We start from the raw sequence: 18,834 nt of genomic DNA on the forward strand, positions 1-18,834 counted from the left end.
TTCTGATATTCACTATTTATCATACTAACATTGTATGCGATTAAATTACTTTATTACCGCTCGATTCAGACCATCATTTTTTTACATTTTGCATTGTGCAAAAAACGAAGGAATTTTAATTAATAATCAAATAATTTACTAACACTGAAAGGAAATATTTTGATTGTACCAACAATTTCGGATATATATATTTCGGATACTGCGATATCTCTCTTACTTATATCATCTTATTTATATTGTTATGCAACTAACAAAAAGTTTTTCCCATTTTCGATATGCGATTTATCTGATTCGTTCTCCTCGTTTGAATAAATCAGATTTCTGAATCGGATCAATATATCACTATAATCCGTTTTTGACGATGATGAAAGATAATAGGAGGACTCAAAAAAGAAACGCAATTCACGAATCGATCATTTTGTACTCGTCTGCCCGCATGTGGCTGGTTTACTCTTCAGTAAATTATCTTCCACAAATGATACCTTTGATATGATGAATATCACGAAGGTTGAGTTCGACTGGGATTAACCCGACTGGGATTATAGTAAAATTACGAGGTGCAGACGTCAGTAAGACTCGTCCTTGTCGTTTGATATCGTTCCTTTTCAACGTGTGCTTCATCTCATTCAGAGACATATTAGATTACTTCCAGTTAAGTGATTGTCTGACAGCATAACTAGATATCAATTCCTATTATCGATACGCTTATTAATCGCACTAAATAATTTGAATAGATCTGAGAATAATATTCTTTTGTACTTTTTATAAGACACATTATTTTCTTAGTAGGTACCACAAATTTACAAATAAATAATATAATAATATAATAATGTATTTCTGAGTTTTGTAACATTTGAAATAAATGCACGACTTATTTATTTCTCAAAATAATTTAATTATCTCTGACAAGTTTTATAAAATTTGAATTATTTCTTTAATTATTTTTCTACAAACGCACTAATCCACCAGAGAATTTTTGGTTTATGTCAAAATTTTCACGATATATCTAGCGATTGCTTTTTATTATTTAATACCTAAGTGATTTTGAAAATATGCAAATTATTGATAATATGCATAAAAAAATATGTTTATTGCAGGACATAATCACGTCAGAAATCCAAATCTCGCTGGTAGCTTGAGTCAGATCGACAATAAGACGCTGCAGTGGTTCGGTGCTACGGTCTCAGCTTCTAGCAAGGACGGAGGTCCGATTCTGGTAAGTGCGACTTCTGATATCGAAATGCACGACTTGCATTTTAACCGTCAGACGTCAGCGTATTAACGGTGCAATAATTCTTCGGCATGGTAACGTGAGCGCGACTGCTTAAGGCATAGCAACGGTAATTAATTACAAGCGTAGCTAATACAATATTGAATTTCTGATTAATGAGTCAACTATATTCAATTGACATTCAATTGTCATAAGCTTCAATTAGAAGCATTAAAGTGTATAATGATTTAAAATATTTGATTCTCCAGAGATAAAAAGTTTGTGGTAAAATAATAAATAATAAAATTAATAGTAAAGTAAGTAGATAATAATTATTAATAAAGAAATTATACTCATTTTCGTTGTAAGAGATCATATTGTAAGAGATTATAACGGATATTAACTTTAATCGCTGTTTCATGAAATAAACAGTGTGAGCCAATGGAAACAAACGATGGGGATTCAGTTGAGTTACTTAAATAGCTTTTGTTTTTTATAGAAGACAATAAAATTCTTTTTGAAAATGAAATACATAAGTAGGAATATTTAGAAAAATGAAAACAATGAAGAGTTCATTAATTGCGACGATTTTCTTTAAATGTTCAATATCTTCGTTCGTGGGATTTATAACTACAGGTCGGATAGATCTTCTGAGAGATTACAGACGTGCGTTCCCAGAAGGCCGCAGCTTCTATTTCAGGATTCGAAAACAAACGAATTCCCGACGCGTTCCACGTTTCGTTTGTGATGTTGAGACGTCTTGCAAGCGAGTCGAATTAGCACGGAATTCAGAAGTCAAGTTGTTTACCTTTGGTGAAGTAATTAAGTTATACAATAATTAGATAAAATCGAGAAATATTTATTGCAGTTTAAAAAACATTTCGTATTCACTACGAATTAAAACTCTTTAAATTAGGTACACAGCTGGATGAACGATTAGAGAAAACAATTTTAGAAAATGTATTCGTTAATTTATATTTTCTATCTATAAATATTAAAAAATAATCTAGGTATTCATAGTCGATTCTTATTTTAAGACCGTCTTAAGATAAGTAAGTAATGTCTTAAGATGCTAATACAGTCCTTTGATTAGTTCATGATATCTTAAGATCGTACTTAAGACAATCTTGAATATAAGATTCGACTATAAATACTGGTCTAGGTCTTTCTTGAATCTTTCCAGTATAGAGATAGATCGAATTTATCTTCCCGATTACAACGGTACATCGAAGTAGCTATTTTTCAAGTTTTTTACTTTGGTTTCTCTTATACGAAACTACGGTCCCTTCGGTCTTGCCATGGTTCTCTCCTGCAGCGTTCTCTCGTTATCTGATCAACACTCACTCTCTGCGATACGTGTTAAAGTCATTATCCGCCCGCTCGCAGCTTCCACGCAGATTTCCGATTCAGAGTACGTTGCGGAGCTCCGTTATGACGATCCGGCACGTTCACAATGTAACGCCGCCCTCGCCTTGCGAGATGCATTTCTTGCGACGGGTATGTTGCTTGTGCAAGCGAAAGGTCGGACGCCAATCTAGCGCGAAGATCTCTGCCCTTCTCGGAGACCTGGGCCCCTTTTTTTCCTTCCTCCCTTCGAACTTCATGCGGCGGCCCCTATGATGTACGAGCCGCCCTTATCTATCTTTATATGTACTGCTCTACGTTGCACGCATGTGCGTATGCTCATCACGCGCGGCTGCGGTAACCGCCGTAATGGCGGATGCGAAGATTGAACATAGGAGAAAGATTGAAGCGGGGAGAAAGGGTGGTCAGGAAGCGGCACTCGCAAATCTTCAGGCGGTCGGAGTGTACGAAGTTTTCGGAATGCATAGCGAACTGACGAATAATTAATAGCTTGTCCGATGAATACACCTAATATTCGAATAAATGAATGAATACTGTACTCATTCGAATACATTTCTTTTTTATTCGTTAAGAAACGAATAAATATTTTTTCATTCCATTTGAATGAATATTATTTTAATACGATTACGAATATTTTCATTCCGTATTCACTTTTACTCTGTATTATCTGCACATAGCTTGCAAGCCTACAAAAGAAAACAGAAATCTATAAAAACAATGGCTACGCGATTACATCGTGCATTTAGTCCGCGACTTATATTATGGGCGTCCTAGTTTAACCTATAGATTAAACAAAAACATTTTTATTGAGAATAATATATCTCGGAACTTAATGTCCACAGACCATAATGAACGTCGCGCCCTAGATATCCTATAAAATATTTATAACATTACTGTCATATAATCGGAATTAATCGTATAATCGAAATATGTATGGCGTGCTTTATCAAATAGATAGATTTATAAATAAAAAATGTATATCTTTCTAAAATATTTTTCAAAATTTCTAAGTTTCCTTTATAAAATCTAAATATTACAATGACAAAAATAAATAAAATTCATTTTTTTTACGTTTAAAGTCATCAAAGTAAATAGTCATAAAAGTCATTAAAGTACCATTTGTAGTTAAGAGGTAACGATTACTTATTAGAACTTTCTTTTTCAGTTTATATTTTATTTGAATGAATACTCGCTAAATATTCATAGTTTTTTTGTGAATAAATATTTTTTGAAAACTCAAAATTTTAAATGAATATATGACCACATTTTTTTTATGTGAAAATTTTGAATAAATACAATTTGGAGTTCATTATTAATTTTGTATTCATCGGACATACTAATAATTAATATAATTACTTTGTACCCTAATTAAATATATTATATTACATTATTTTTTATTAACTTTTTTTTTCTCTTTATTTCATAAAAATCCAAATCTAAAGTATTAATAAATATTATTCTGTTCTATTATATTTCGTAATTTAGTTTACGCTACATTGAGATGGATTTTCACGAAAATGAAAACAATAACCAAAATTACAACGTTTTTGAATCGGATCACAAAGTATTATTCAACCGCTTGTGTTGGAGTCGTCCATAACGTTGTAATAATCCCGAGTGATTGCTCGGTTAAAAATGATACGTGGATGACTAGGTGGATTTCGAGGAAATTCGATACGGTCGGTCAGAATGAGTTGGGGGCCTCGTAACGGGCAATGGGTGCGCGAGTGATGAGGAAAGCCATAAATAAAGCCGCATTCGTATGTGAGAGGCGTATTAGCGATGATTATCGTTCTCGTGCTCGCGTAATTTTCACATAGCAAGACGTCGCCACACGCTATCCCGTCAACGCCATTCCCATCACAGAATTCTGTGACACGCCGACGTTATGCCAGAATTATCTACTTATTCCAGAATGCGAGACCCGCTCGTTCTCTGGTAAATGTACGGCTTTTTCCGCGATTACTCTTCCTCGCTTTCTCCATATCGCTTTTGTCCCTCGCCTTGCCCTCCACCCTCTGCAATTAAAGATAAGTAATTACTGCTGACAGATAAAAGAGTGCCTCACTCTTTCGTTCTAAATACTCTCCTCTTTCATATTTTCGTAGAATTCGTTCTTTCATATTTCTTCGTTCTTATCCACTATTTTATTTAATAATTAATACCAAGAATTATATAATATATGCAAGTCATGTGTGTAAAAAGTATATGTTATATTGTTAAAAAAGAAAGAATTATTAAAAATAATTTACTAATTTATTGAATGATTGAAAAAAAAAACCAGGTAAATCGATGGCGCGTAATCACTGTTTCTAGAGAGAAACTTTTAATACGTACTCGAAGTGAAAAGAAATGAGATTCATGAAGATTCAATAAAACTTGATTTATATAAGTGATTAATTTCTTCATCTACGTGAGAAAAAAGATGCAATCGGTGGAAGTTTGCCGAATGTCTTCTCTTACAACCGGAGGTGCGCGCGTGATATCTATGTGCGATACCGTGTGCAGAGACTTTAATGTAGCTGCTTCTATGGCGCTAAAATAATGTGTCGACACGGTTGCCTTATTCCCGTCACGCGTGGTTGACGTTCGATGCCTTTCGAAAATCATACGCGAACGTGTGCATGACGTAAACTCATTTGATTCGAACTTGAACTCATCCTTTTGATGAAAGTCCTTTCATTGAACACGCAATAAATTCATTAACGATTAATCAAAAATGGATATAATACATCTTTAATAAAACACATTGATTGATGTCATAAAATTAGCAAAAAGAAACACAATTTCTACCTTCCGAAATATAATATATTATAGAAATGAATTTATCGAGATTTATATATTTATTGTAGGTACTTATACATATTATATATACAGGGCTTTGTTGAAGTATCTAAAAATTTAACTGTAAAATATAAATCTGAAAACAATAAATCTGAACAATAATATTGAATCAAAATAATTATGTAGGAAACATTACGAATACTGCAAAAAATTTTGACATTTTAAACTGTTAAATATAATTATTTAGAGATGATTTTTTCCAACATACTTTTCAGATCTGTATCTAGTTAAATTTTTAGATATTTTAATAATACCATTTTTTCAGTGCGTAATCAAAATTTTAGACGAGATTTTTGCAAGTTAAATAATATTGAGTAGTTATGTATCGCTTATATAATCTTTCAATATTACTATACTTATAATTTATTATTGCGATGTACTTATCAGTAATTCATATGTATTAAATACAATTGGTATCATGATTATATAAATATAAAATACACACTTCGTATAAAATACACACGTAAATACACACGCGCAACGTCTTCTCTCATTTCTGATGTCGCTTTTTTATCGCTACCACGAACAAAGGTCGAGCCTCTGAATATCCGTGGGTGGTTGTCATCTTATCGAATAGAAACTCGTTAATGCTCTTTGTGTCGATTGCTGTTGGCAGATAATGGCTCGTTTCGGTTTCACGCGTTCACTTGTCGATCATCGGGATTGCCTTGCTGTTAATTGCCCTCGAGACAAAAGATCGCATGTATAGAAGCCGCATGAAAAGTGAACAAATATCTCGTAAATGCTAGAATGTATTAGAAGCTTTATGCGTTGATCGGTATTCGCTTACATGGTCATTATCATGGTCTAGGTCTCGCAGATCTCTACATGAATTTTTATTTATCTTTTATTCTTTATTTAAACGTTATATAGAATAAATATTAATTTAATAAATTCAATTTATATATATATATATATATATAATTTAATTAAATTTATTTATAATTTATTATATATACATATATATATATTTAGAGTATGTTCATGTTTTGTTTTATTTCGACAAGACATGATTAGGATTTTTGTAACAAATCAATAATTGTAACAAATAAATGCTTTTAGCTTTATGTGAGTGTTTCGTGTGTCGTTACGATTTAACGATCTCATGGTTATGAGGACGGCAGCGAAAGATCGCGCTTCCTGGTTGCCCTTTCGTTCCTCTACGTACAATGTGTATTGGGGTAATTCCGCAGGTCGTGTGGAATGTTGGGTCCTCTTCACGTTTTCGCGCGAGCCGGTAAATGTGATGCTCGCATCAGGAATATCAGGATAGAGACCAGGATCACTCGGCGGACCTTTCACCGCTGAATGCATTCCTTCCTTTCGCGCATCCTCCAGCGGACGCATCGTTCGTCCTTTTTTACCGCGATCCAATTCAACAGCACTTCTTAATATGTTTTTTTGTCGCGCCCCCTCCGGTCTCTCTCTCTCTCTCTCTCTCTCTCTCTCTCTCTCTCTCTCACGATCTACCGACATTTCAAAGATGCGGCTCTCGCGTTGATTGTTGCCAGATGTTTCGCCTTTCGGATCTTTCTCCGGCGCACTCTCTTTCTCATCAAATAAAACGAAGGTGCGGTTTGATGCGAGATTTGTAGACGATGTACTTTCTATCGCGAGTGAGTATTCCTTATTATTATTATGGGTGATTTATTGACTCGATAATAATGAAAGACTAAAATTTATAAAGTCATTTTCGCAGTAATTTTCAATCTTAATAAAATTCGATCAAAATGTTGTCATATTGTAAATTTTGCTGCATTGCCATGACGTTTGATTTTTATTAAATCTGCAAGGAGACGATTCGGCAGATGCAGTGAGCGATGCAAAAAAAAAAGGACTGGAGACGAAGAACTCCTTAGAGGCAAAAAAGCGTCCCGCCGGGTGAAGAGGGGCAGAAACGAAGAACAATCGGTAACAATAAAATATGGTCGAGGCAGGACGATAAAGTCACGATGTTGTTGTCTCCGTTGGCGGGTCGCTTTCGCGTCGTCGTCGTCGTCGTCGTCGTCGTCGTCGTCGTCGTCGTCGTTGTCGTCGGCAAAAACGCATCGATTAAAAGTTAAGTCCACTGCGCGCTATCAAAGCAGAGGACAATCGCGACCTCGGCGACCCAGCCTGAAAGCAGAGCCTTGTACGAAATCCTCGTCCCCTTTTGCCATCCTTCTGCGGAACCTCCCGTGTATAAGCTGTCCCCTCCTTATGTCCCGTTTTATTCGTGCTCTTCGTCTTCTACCGACCGAAGTTTGCCGCGCACGTTTTGCACCACCTTCCGCCACTTCATCCTCGTGCTTCTCCTTCGTTCTTCATTCTCGATGCTTTCACCCTTTTTGGGAATTGGCGGGATCTTGAGTGCGACGTACGATGAGTCCGGGATCGTCGTTTGTCGGCGCGCGCGAGAATGGAAATACCATTGCCAGACGGGACCGACAGGACAATGTTCGAGAAATTCTCGCGGCTATGCGAAAGATACTGGGAGTCATCGTTGATCATCCTGTCCACATTATATGTACGTACCGCCGATCTTTTTCGGGTATTCGCGTATCGCGATGAAGGAGGAATTATAGTCGTCGAGGAAAAAGAGATAAAAGAAACTTTATATAGATTAAAGTAGTTAGATATTATCTTGCTTGGTATTCATAGTCGATGATCATTTGGCAAATCAAAATTTCATAAGTCTCTAATTATTCGTCAATCTATATATTATCAATTTTTACAAAGATTTATAGTGTTCAAATATTCTTTAATTCATGAAACGTTGATTTATGAATTATTTGTTATTTCAATTATTTCAGATTGAATCGTAGATTTTCATTATTCATTATTTGGATGATAAAATCTATATATGTAGATAGAGCATTTTACGAATATGTCATAATTTTCTTCTAACATATTTTTTATCATATAATAGTTATGGTCATTCATAATAAATTATTAAATAATCAGATTTTGAATACACACATATATATATATATTTTTTTTTTTTAAATAATAACTGTATCTGAGGTTGAACGAAATGTTAAAGCTCTCATTTTAATTATGATCTCATTTGATGAATCTATCGTATTATGATTTTGAAGATTAGAGACTACGCATAAATAATAATAAATTCTTAATCAGAAATGTGCGAAATATTAATCCAACTATAAATCTATAATCAATCTTACATTCTCAATAAAAGGTTGAAAATTATTTACGACTCTGAATTCCGGCCATAGACTTGAAAGAACTTATCGAGATTACACACCGGTTCAATCTCCGATCTTTTCGCGGCTCGCGCTCGCTTGGGTCAGAAATAAATTTCGATGACTTCTTGCTCGCGAATCAACGCCTCTCATCCACCTCCCGATGAGAAGGCACCAGAGGTAGGAGGAGTCGAAGCGGTAGAAGGATAATCCAGCGAACGGACAATACGCATTCCGGTCCTGTGTTTTGTCGGCGGGACAAATTGCGACGCCCGTTAAACGCCCGTTTTTTGCCCGCGGCGGTCTTTCGTACCCTCTGGACGACTCATATGGACGATGCACTTTGTTACGTTTGTCCTAACGACATTGCCTTATGTAGGATACGGAAACTTCTGACAGTGAGAAAATCTTGCAAGGGATTTTACCACGAGGGATTTTTCACATTGAAGAGAAAATTCGTGTATTTCAAATAGTTATATTTTTATCTTCATGTAAATTCACCAACACTTCTTACATTCTGTGCAGACATTCTCTCCAATTCGAATACTAGGACATGTGATAATATTTTAATTGCAATAACTATATCTATATCGATAAACAATAATAATACATTAATAATAAATAATAAATATATATTTTTCAAGCACTAAACATAAAATTATGAAGCACTATGTGTACATATCACTAGACTTGTATTGATAAAATTGTATCTGCAGATGATTATTCTTAAATTCTATGCACGGTGAGAGCCATCCACTGGTTGACAAATCCTTGGACCTCTTTAAGCAGGTAAATCTTGGACGAACAATCCGAGGCGCCTGGCTGCGATCCCGCTGGACCGTATTGCAACCGCATGATGTATAAATAATGTTGTGACTCACTGACCACGAAGTGAGTCAACCTCGAAATTAAGGCGATGCGCTCGCGCAAAACCACCTTCGTCTTGTAGACGAAGCTTCATCACGTAAATATCCCTCTATTGCCACTAATCTGTTATCCTGTCACTTGCGAGAGCTATTCTCTCAACAAAAAGCCGACAGGCAAAGGATATTCCTACGAGAACTGAGCAAATTCAGACGAAAAAGTGATTTAGTATATTTTCGGATAATTTATTTGTGCTTTTAAAGGCAATAGTCACCTTTCGTTTCGCTAATCCTTTTATACGAATATATAAGAATATATTCAAACGAATATATTCTTATGAATATATTCTTTAATGGCAAAGAATTATATTCATAAAAGATTCTGATAGAGTTAAGTAAATCATTTTGCATGAAAAGATATTATAAAAATAATTGAAAAATAATTAATAAAAATAATTAAATAATTTAAGAATAATTATAATTTTTCAATGATTCATGAAAAGGACGGTTTTTGTTGAAATATCTAAAGACTTAGTTAGATACAAATTTGAAAATATTATAATTTTGTTGAACCATCAAAATAATTACATAATTGCACAAGACATTCAAACTAGTTACTAGAATGTGCCAAATTTTTTACAGTATTGCTCATGCTTAAGTTTTTTACGTAATTATTTCGACGGTCTAACAAGATTATTTTCAGGTTTGTAGCTACCTAAATTTTTAGATACTTCAGCAAAATAGTTTTTATGTCATTATTATGATGATGGATATAAAAATGCAGAAATTAAAGGAGTGAATTAGTAGTTTCTGAAATATGTAAGATATTTATATATCAGAGAAATCTTGAAATTATTGAATGTTATTTCGGGTGAATAAATTTTGATACATTAAATACATACTTATATTTACAATTTAATAATAAAAAATTAATAAAATGCAAATTTATACAGAGTAATGTCATCATTAACTCGTCAAGAAATGTCCGTGAATCAGCGCTTCTTCTTCGTGACCACAAAACAAATCTTATTCTTCGTTGTCATTAATTTAATTCGAGATAAACAAAATATCTTAGAGTCTGTTATGTCCAGGAGACGAGTAGTGTGCGATGAGAGTTTTACGACTGGCCATTACCAAACGATTTCGCCCAAAAAAATCGGCTTTTGCACGTTGTTTCGTTTTTACGTGCCACTTTCCATGGTGTTTTACCGTTCGTCAAGTTCCGGGTATGTCTTCCCAGTAGCCATTTATGTTCCTCCTGCAACTCGAGCGAGAGAAATACGTAAGTATACGTCGCGTTAACGTTAACATAAACTAAGTATAAACTAAGTCGTAGGTCGGGAACTGCGTGAGAGCATGACTCCATTATTTGTATAAACACGGAGTAACGTATTGCTAGAATTTCAAATACGTGTTTTAAGAATAATTTTGCAAAATATTCATCTCTTTTTAATGTACATACATTTTGCATATAATGAAGATACGAAATATCTAAAAAAAACTTCAGTAAATGTAAAACGTTTCATCAAATCTCTCAAATAAAAATATTGCAGCTTATTTTTGTAGCCGCTGATTCTAATCGAAAAGCCGACGGGGAATTATTCGCTGCGATTCACGGAATATGAATCTGAATATGAATATGAATCTGATGAATCCTTTAAATGAACTGTCAACCAGTTAAAAATGCCGGTCGATCTATTCGAGTGAACGATGTTGCGTGCATTCGACCCGAGATGACCTCGTTCAAGCCCTCAAAATAACTTTTGCTTCCGTCAATGCGCCCCGTCGAAATGATACCCGTCAAATCCTTTTTTCTTCTTTAGATTTATCGATTGATTGTAGATAAAGCTTAACGACGCGTATCAGTTCTTGCATAAAAAAAGTCTTATAATTTATGAATAGATCACAATGATTGATTCTTTTCATGTGATCAATCAGCTGACGAAGCTTTTTCGCCGTATTATATGAGTATTTCTTATGAAATGTGTATTTAGTTATCAAAAGTGTTCTAAATTTTTTTTCTTTTTAATATTTCTGGCAATTTTTCCTTATAAAAAACGAACATATCAAGATTACACAGCGACACCTGACGAGCAATGATTCAGAAATCTCCAAGAGATTTTCACATTTAGCTAAATCAGATCATAGCATCTTCTTCAGGAAATGAAGAAAATCGTTGTTTACGTTAGTAGAGTTGAAAATAGATTGGTGCCTGCTTGTCCCAAGGTTGAATCTGCTAATGTTGCCTTTACATTTCTAAAACTTTACGATTCAAAGACATCCAGTCTTGCACGGTCATCCTATTCTTTATTACGTTTGATCTTTATTGTAAAAACGTGTAACGCATGTGTGCATTCAGGCAGCCATTGCCGCCATAATTCTAAAGTGCACTCTGATAAGTGCATCGAGTACGGAAAGATCTTGCTTGGCCAAGCGAGACGATGTTGTAGATTACAATAACGTCTCGCCATTTTATGCGCATTGTATCCATAATGCATTTGCCCTGTAAGGGAAATGAAGCTCGGTCGATGTCAAGAGATAAATCCGAAAACGCCAATATGGGATTTTCAGTAGATAGGAAGGATTTGAGGGAGAGAGAGAGAGAGAGAGAGAGAGAGAGAGAGAGAGAGAGAGAGAGAGAGACGTCTGGAGAATGTTTATAAGAGAAGTTCTAATCTTCAGACGTTCTTGTATTTCCTAAATATTTCGTAGGCTTTTAGGCTGGTAAAGAGAAGATCAGGCGCTCGTTTACTTTAACGGTCTGTTTAAGGGCATTTCGTGCAAGGGTCGCCGGAGAAAAAGCCCTTCTCGCGCGTTACCGTGAAAGACGAGGAAGAACAGCCGAGTGAAGACATTAAAGGTACCGTGTCATTAACCATCTTTAAGCTCAAGTGGTCCTTTTTAATGAAGAGTAGATCGTACGCGTGCAATCGGAGAAGAAAAGCGAATGAGACGAGGCGGAACGCGCGCGGAACGGCAGACGGATATTATTATTCCCTTCCTCCCGTTCTCTTACAATTAGACGCACGTTACTTTTGCCGGGGCAATTTCATTGCCGTGAGCTTCCTGCCGCACGAAACGCTTATTCGAAAGCATCCCGTACACATGTATACATCGCACGTCGTTACTTCCCCTTAAATTCTTTCGCGCTCTTTAATGAAGCGCAAATCGCGAACCGGCCACACCTTCGAAATTTTGCCACGTAGGTTCGTTCGAATCATCATCGTGTAGCCTCATTGTCTGATGCACGATTATTATACTGTCGATGATTAATTATTTGCAGAATTTCTTCGTAATCTTCGTCATGCATCGTTACACTATATCCTGAGAATGGCGACGTAAAAATGAAATGTTGTGAATTTTTCTGTCAAATTATTTATATCATTATTTAATTTTTACAAAATATCTTGTGTAAAATGATTCAATTTTATTGTAGAAAGTATTGGACAAAAATGTATTGCAGGAATATTTTAATTGTTTCTTTTATCCTTTTTACAAATTTGAACTCTCTGACGTGTATTGTGTATTAACAATTAAAAATGATCTTTTCTAATTTCTCGCTTTCCATCCTGCATTATTTTCAACAATTTATTTTTCCTTTTTAATTGTACACATGTGTAAAGGATTTCTCTCCTACGTTCGTAAACGTAGATTTTTTTAATAGCATATGTTCTTATTGGCATTATTGGATGGACTGAATGTCGAAGGCAGAATTTGTGTTGGTGTTTTTTATGCTGACAAAATAATTTTTATTTTTAAACAAAATTGTAGGTATATATATTCTAACCCACAGAGAGTAGTTACATTATTTAATGAATAAATAAAGTAAAGTGAAAAAAGGAAAAAAAAAGGAAAATCTTTTTCCAACGCATTAAACAGCTTGAAAAAATTAGAATAATATCTAATTAAAATGAAGTAACAGAAAAATTTATAAAAACATTCTTATTTTGTTGCCTCTTATTTCTGTTTTGTGCAAATTTCTTAAAGTATACCATGTACGAAATAATACATTAACCTTGTCGACAAATCAGACTTATCAGAGACCCATATCAGCGAACTGACGATGAACAATTTCGGCGTTTACAAACGAGTAGATCGCGCGTACTAAAACGAACTCAAGCGATTGAGCTAAACTGGCGCAATGGATAAATTGCGGCACATCGGCGCGTCGTCATCTTCTTTTTCTCGTGTCCTTCGTCTTTCCTCTTCAACGATCGTCGATAAGCGGCCAGCGTGACGATCATTACATTCAATCGGTACGCCGGCATCGTTTCAAAAGCCGTGTTCTGCTGATGCGAACAAAAACTTTCGTGGAACAATCACTTTGGATACCTCCTCGCGAAGTGGACCTCGTCCACGAATTTGAGGTACGCCGATAATGACGCGTCGTTTAAGTACAGTTACGTCCTTGATTTCGTCTAATTAGTCAGCTTAAAATAAAACGGATCGTCATTAAGGGTGTCTCTTTTCGAGAACCTGAGATCCATCACCAGTCTGATTATATTTTCGCTGGATAACGACTTAATCAAGACGGAGTCCTTTCGTAATTTTCGATTAAGGTTGGGTCACGGCAATCCTTTTTTAAGAGGGATGCGTATAATGACGTACCATTGTAACGTGCCTTAATTGGCTCGCAATTAATAATGCATGATTGCGTGATCTGCATAGCTTCGCGCGTGCGTGTGAACATTACGCCAGTATAATCTCGCTCTGCTAAAGAGCTCGGCTTCGTTCACGCGATCTTTGTGCATGCGGAATCAGCGTGCATCTTGTTAAAGCTCGTTTACACAGACGGCCTTGAAAAGTGGTTAAAATGTTGGCCAGCGACAAATTATGCAATCACGCGAGAAACTAACGTGCTATTTCTAAAGCCACGCAACGTCTCGAGACAATCTTTTGACGAGATGAAATTTTATCATCTTTATTATAACTACACAATGTAGAAATAAATGAAAAAATGGTGACGTTTTCTTAACATTCTAGAGTGTCTTACAATGATAAAAAGGACTATGTTACACAACTTCGTATGCTATGTCTATTGGTAGCCTTCAGAAACATTTAAAGTATTAGCAAGTGGTACAACGCGGTTCTTTATTTTCTTGATGAAGCTACACCCGGTAGCACTTGAAGAATGCAACTGCTAGTTGTCCCGTGATTTCAATAGATTAACCGCGCTGAGATGTGGAAGTGTTCTTCGCGATAAGTTGTCGGGACAGATTGTGCGTATTTCGAGAGATTTACGACGTAGACCTGAGGCATCGGGCATAAATATCGCCGTTATACGCTTGCACGTTACGTCGCGTTATTAAGGCCATCAGCTGCTTCTGGTTGGTTGGCCAAGTACAGATTGACGTAATGCGACGATCATTGTGCGTGACAGAACTCGCGTTCAGATCGGGCCGTCTAACAAAATAGTTTCTGCAACCAGACCTGCTTCGGACCGGTCTGTCCAAAAAGAGACATCGTGAGCGATAAGATCCTGCTTGAAAGTTTATCGAGTAATTTTTCACAATCATTCGCATGACTCGTTTACTTTCAACGATGTAGGCACCAGAAATTGAATCAAGAAAAATGATTTTTATCTTGAGCCATCAGTTATTTTATGTGGCAACTTTTTAAAGTGATTTGATTAGAAAGACTGAATTTATAGCGATCAAATAATATAGGAACTCTAATTTGCCGCTAAAATCAACATAGCATTAAATTAAAATAGCGTTTTTTTTTTAACTGAAACCATAAGTTACTTTATATTGCAACTTTAAAGAACTTTTCGACACATACATATGTAATGTAATCAAGAGTCAAGTTTGTTTTTAATTGTATCTTTAATTGTACTTAAACACATATAAAATTTTTAAAGTTTGATTTAAAATTATGAATTTACAGTAAGCAACAAGAACTCTTAATTAATTATTCGTAAAAATCAACGTCTTAACGTAGCGTTTTTTAACCGAAAGGACATCCATTCTAGAGAAAATAGAACGTGTGTAATAGATTGTAAGATCATTCGTGCATTACCGGAATGGAATCAAATTACAGGTTGTTCATGTGAGGCGTATTTATGGGAGAATGCCTAAAGCATGAATTTAATATTAATGATACTTGCCTGCAATAATCGAATGCTTGGTAATGCATAATGTTTAGCGGCAGCGAAAATTATGCAGCAGAAAGGAGTTTTTATCTCTAAGGAATCATCAAAGTGTGTACGAGCTCCGTGTACGTGAATACATCTGTATCTCGCGGAAAGCTCGTGCACCTCTAAATGCGGCAATGATCCGTGCGAATTGTGCAATGTGCCTCCCGCGGTTAGTAAACACGTCTGTATTCCTGCTGTACATTTATCGTTAAATGAGCCGTTAGGCATAATAGCAACACAGTCATATTTCCCTCATTGTGAGAAACGGAAAGGTATGCGAAACTAATTAACGTGAAACCTACCCAATTTATCGCAGCCTCTTTTACGATTTTACAAAGAGAAGATTCTAAAATCTTGTGGTCACGCCGAGGTAATTGTGAAACGGTTGTATATGGCTAGAAATCTATCTTCAGCGATTTATACCGGTATTACCATCGACACAGTTCAGTGTTAAATGGGAGGTGAGAATCGAGTCTTAATACGCGATTTATATACGTCGACGGTGATGCCGTCACGTATATAGGTGCGACTATAAACATACCACAACATGCGGTTTCAAGTTCGTCGTACGCGCGTTCTCTTTTCTTCCCGGTGCGCAACATCACTTTTAACGACCAGCGGAACCGGCAATCGACCGCGCGCGTGTTTTAATTGCGATCGAAACGATCGTTAGAAAGTACAAACGATCGCGTCTCCATAATAAAGGCAGTCGAGAGCTCGAGTCGTTAATAGCGACGCAATCTCTGTTTTATGTTCGCAGGCATGTGCACCCAGGTACATCTGGTTCTCGGTGTCACAGCCAAAGTATGATGATAATAGATGGAATAAGGAGTCTACAGTGGGCAATAGGAGAGAACCAGTGGGCACATGCTGGGTCGCCTCTAATAACTTCAACGAGTCGCAGGAATATTCGCCTTGTCGTACGAGTAAGTTAAAAACCCTTCCGAATTTTAACATCCTTGATTTGAATTTTATTAAGATATTTTATTGATATTTTATTAATAATTATTAATAATTTTGAGAACAATTATATATACTAGATTATCGCAATCATGTGCTCTTTAACGTCAAATAATATCCGAATTCTAGATTAAAGTTCGTTAAAACGTGGTTTGTTGAATGAAATAAAATCAGGAGCAGGATTTTACTTCATATATCTGACAGAGATCTCACAACCGAATCTTCTTTGAAGATTTCTGTTCTTGACGAAAGCTTTGCTTCGCGGTAAAATAAACAGAGAGCGACGCACGAGCGAATGTTTAATTTTCACTCTCACCATTCTCTCCGTTGGTTGCTGGTATCGAACTTTCCCTCAAGAGCGGTACGATTTATAATACACGCGTCGACGTCGTTGTCTGGATATAGCTCGGTTTACGAGAAAGAGCGGAAAAAAAAGGAAAATATCTTTCGAGATTTTTGTACGCCTGAAACTACGTTCGCGACATAAGTGCTATAAACATTTGTGAAACATGCACTCTCGAAGGCGCAAGACAGAGCCGGACGCATTCTCGAAGCGCAAGAGGGTAGCTCCTCTTGTTCTTTCCGAGGATCTCACGAGAACGAATTCCCTCTGCGAAGCGACAAGGATCGCAGCCGACATAAGGTTGCGATCTCCAAGCATAGCGACCGTAAATACGTCATGTAACAGGATACTTCCTGCCGACGCGACGTCGTAGGTTTGCGCTGTCTTAATGACAAAGGACATATCGATTTTCGGCACCGCCCCGCCCCCGACTCCGGTCATTTCAAATCAATAATTAATGATGATATCAGTACTTACATCAGCGAGCAGAGAATAGCGTATCTCTCAAAAATGTAGGGTAGACCGAGGTGAAATCGAATCACAGGACGATCGTCGTCGTCCAGTATCGTTGCTTTGTCATTTCGTATCCGTTTTTTTATTAAAAGGAATAATAATATTCGATACCTTTTTTTTATGCACTTGGTGTATAGTTTTTCTTTTTTAAAGAAATTTTTTTAAGGTATCAACTAACTGTTTCAGAATTTACATTGAATTTTTTGGTTAAATCTATTAAAATTCTATTTGAGATGTTTCAGAATTCTAATTGATACAATTAGAACTTTCTGGTTTGTTCATTTTCATTCAGACATTTTTTTTCTCAGTTAGATACCATTTTTGGTAGAAATAGGAAATGAATAAATGAACATGATTTTTTTTAATTTTCTAAGATATTTTAGGATTTACGATGAGAGAGAGAGAGAGAGAGAGAGAGAGAGAGAGAGAGAGAGAGAGAGATCATCTAGAATTTCTTATGAATTTTTAGAACAATTGCGAACTAAATAAAAAAATTATTTTTTTATTTTTAAATTTACGTATTCGAATTCACTTTCCAGCTTTCAAGTTTATGATCTGTTTTTGTTTCTCGTGATAATATTACTTTGGTATTTTCTGATAACATTCCTTGAAAAATGTCATATTTAATTTTTATCTCGTGGTATCAATATGCAGAGACAAAGATATCGCTGGGCATAACAGATACAGGTAGAATGCAATCTGTAAATCATTCACATTATTTTTAGGAATTGTATTGATCGAATAATGTAGTAATTTTTTTATGTTTATTAGCATCAAAAATTATTATTAAATTGCTTGTCGATTTAATATATTAGGTGTTGGAATTAATTCGTAGCGTTTTTTTAATGAAAGAATGTTATTTATTTCACATGAGCATTAAAAAATACATTAATGAAAGTACTTCCCATCACTTTCTACTACTTTTGACCATCTTTCGGGCAGTGAATGAATACCGCGTCGGAAGAACTGTTCATCTTTAGATGAAATCCAGGAATCGAACCATTTTGTACAATCTTCGTAAGATGTGAACTTCTGCTCGCACAAGCTATGAGCTAATGATCGAAACAAGTGGTAGTCGCTAGGTGCAATATCAGGAGAATACGGCGGGTGCGGTAGCACTTCCCATTTAAGTGTTTCCAGGTATGTTTTTACCGGTTTTACAACGTGTGGGCGAGCATTGTCGTGCAGCAAGATGACTTTATCGTGTCTTTCGAAGTATTCCGACCGTTTTTGCTTCAATGCACGGCTCAAGCGCATCAGTTGCCGTCGGTAGAGATCTCCAGTAACGGTTTCATGCGGTTTTAGCAGTTCGTAGTATATGACACCCTTCTGATCCCACCAAATACAGAGCAGGAGCTTTGAGCCATGGATATTGGGCTTTGCCACTGATGTTGATGGTTCGCCGGGCTTAACCCATG

At 35.9% G+C, this 18,834-nt stretch overlaps 1 protein-coding gene across 2 annotated transcripts in view; it reads left to right on the top strand.

Annotated features, from left to right (window-relative positions):
* Window positions 1-18,834, top strand: part of if (integrin subunit alpha inflated) — a 76,083-nt gene that overhangs the window by 28,610 nt on the left and 28,639 nt on the right. For both annotated transcript variants that reach the window (XM_011065374.2, XM_087414122.1), the window contains exons 3-4: window positions 1,098-1,216; window positions 16,361-16,526. In XM_011065374.2, the coding sequence (XP_011063676.2) occupies window positions 1,098-1,216; window positions 16,361-16,526 (285 nt within the window). The remainder of the gene's footprint in view (window positions 1-1,097; window positions 1,217-16,360; window positions 16,527-18,834) is intronic.

This window comes from Acromyrmex echinatior, chromosome 15, assembly GCF_024713525.1.
Source record: "Acromyrmex echinatior isolate Ae372 chromosome 15, ASM2471352v2, whole genome shotgun sequence".
Classification (NCBI taxonomy): Eukaryota; Metazoa; Arthropoda; class Insecta; order Hymenoptera; family Formicidae; genus Acromyrmex; species Acromyrmex echinatior.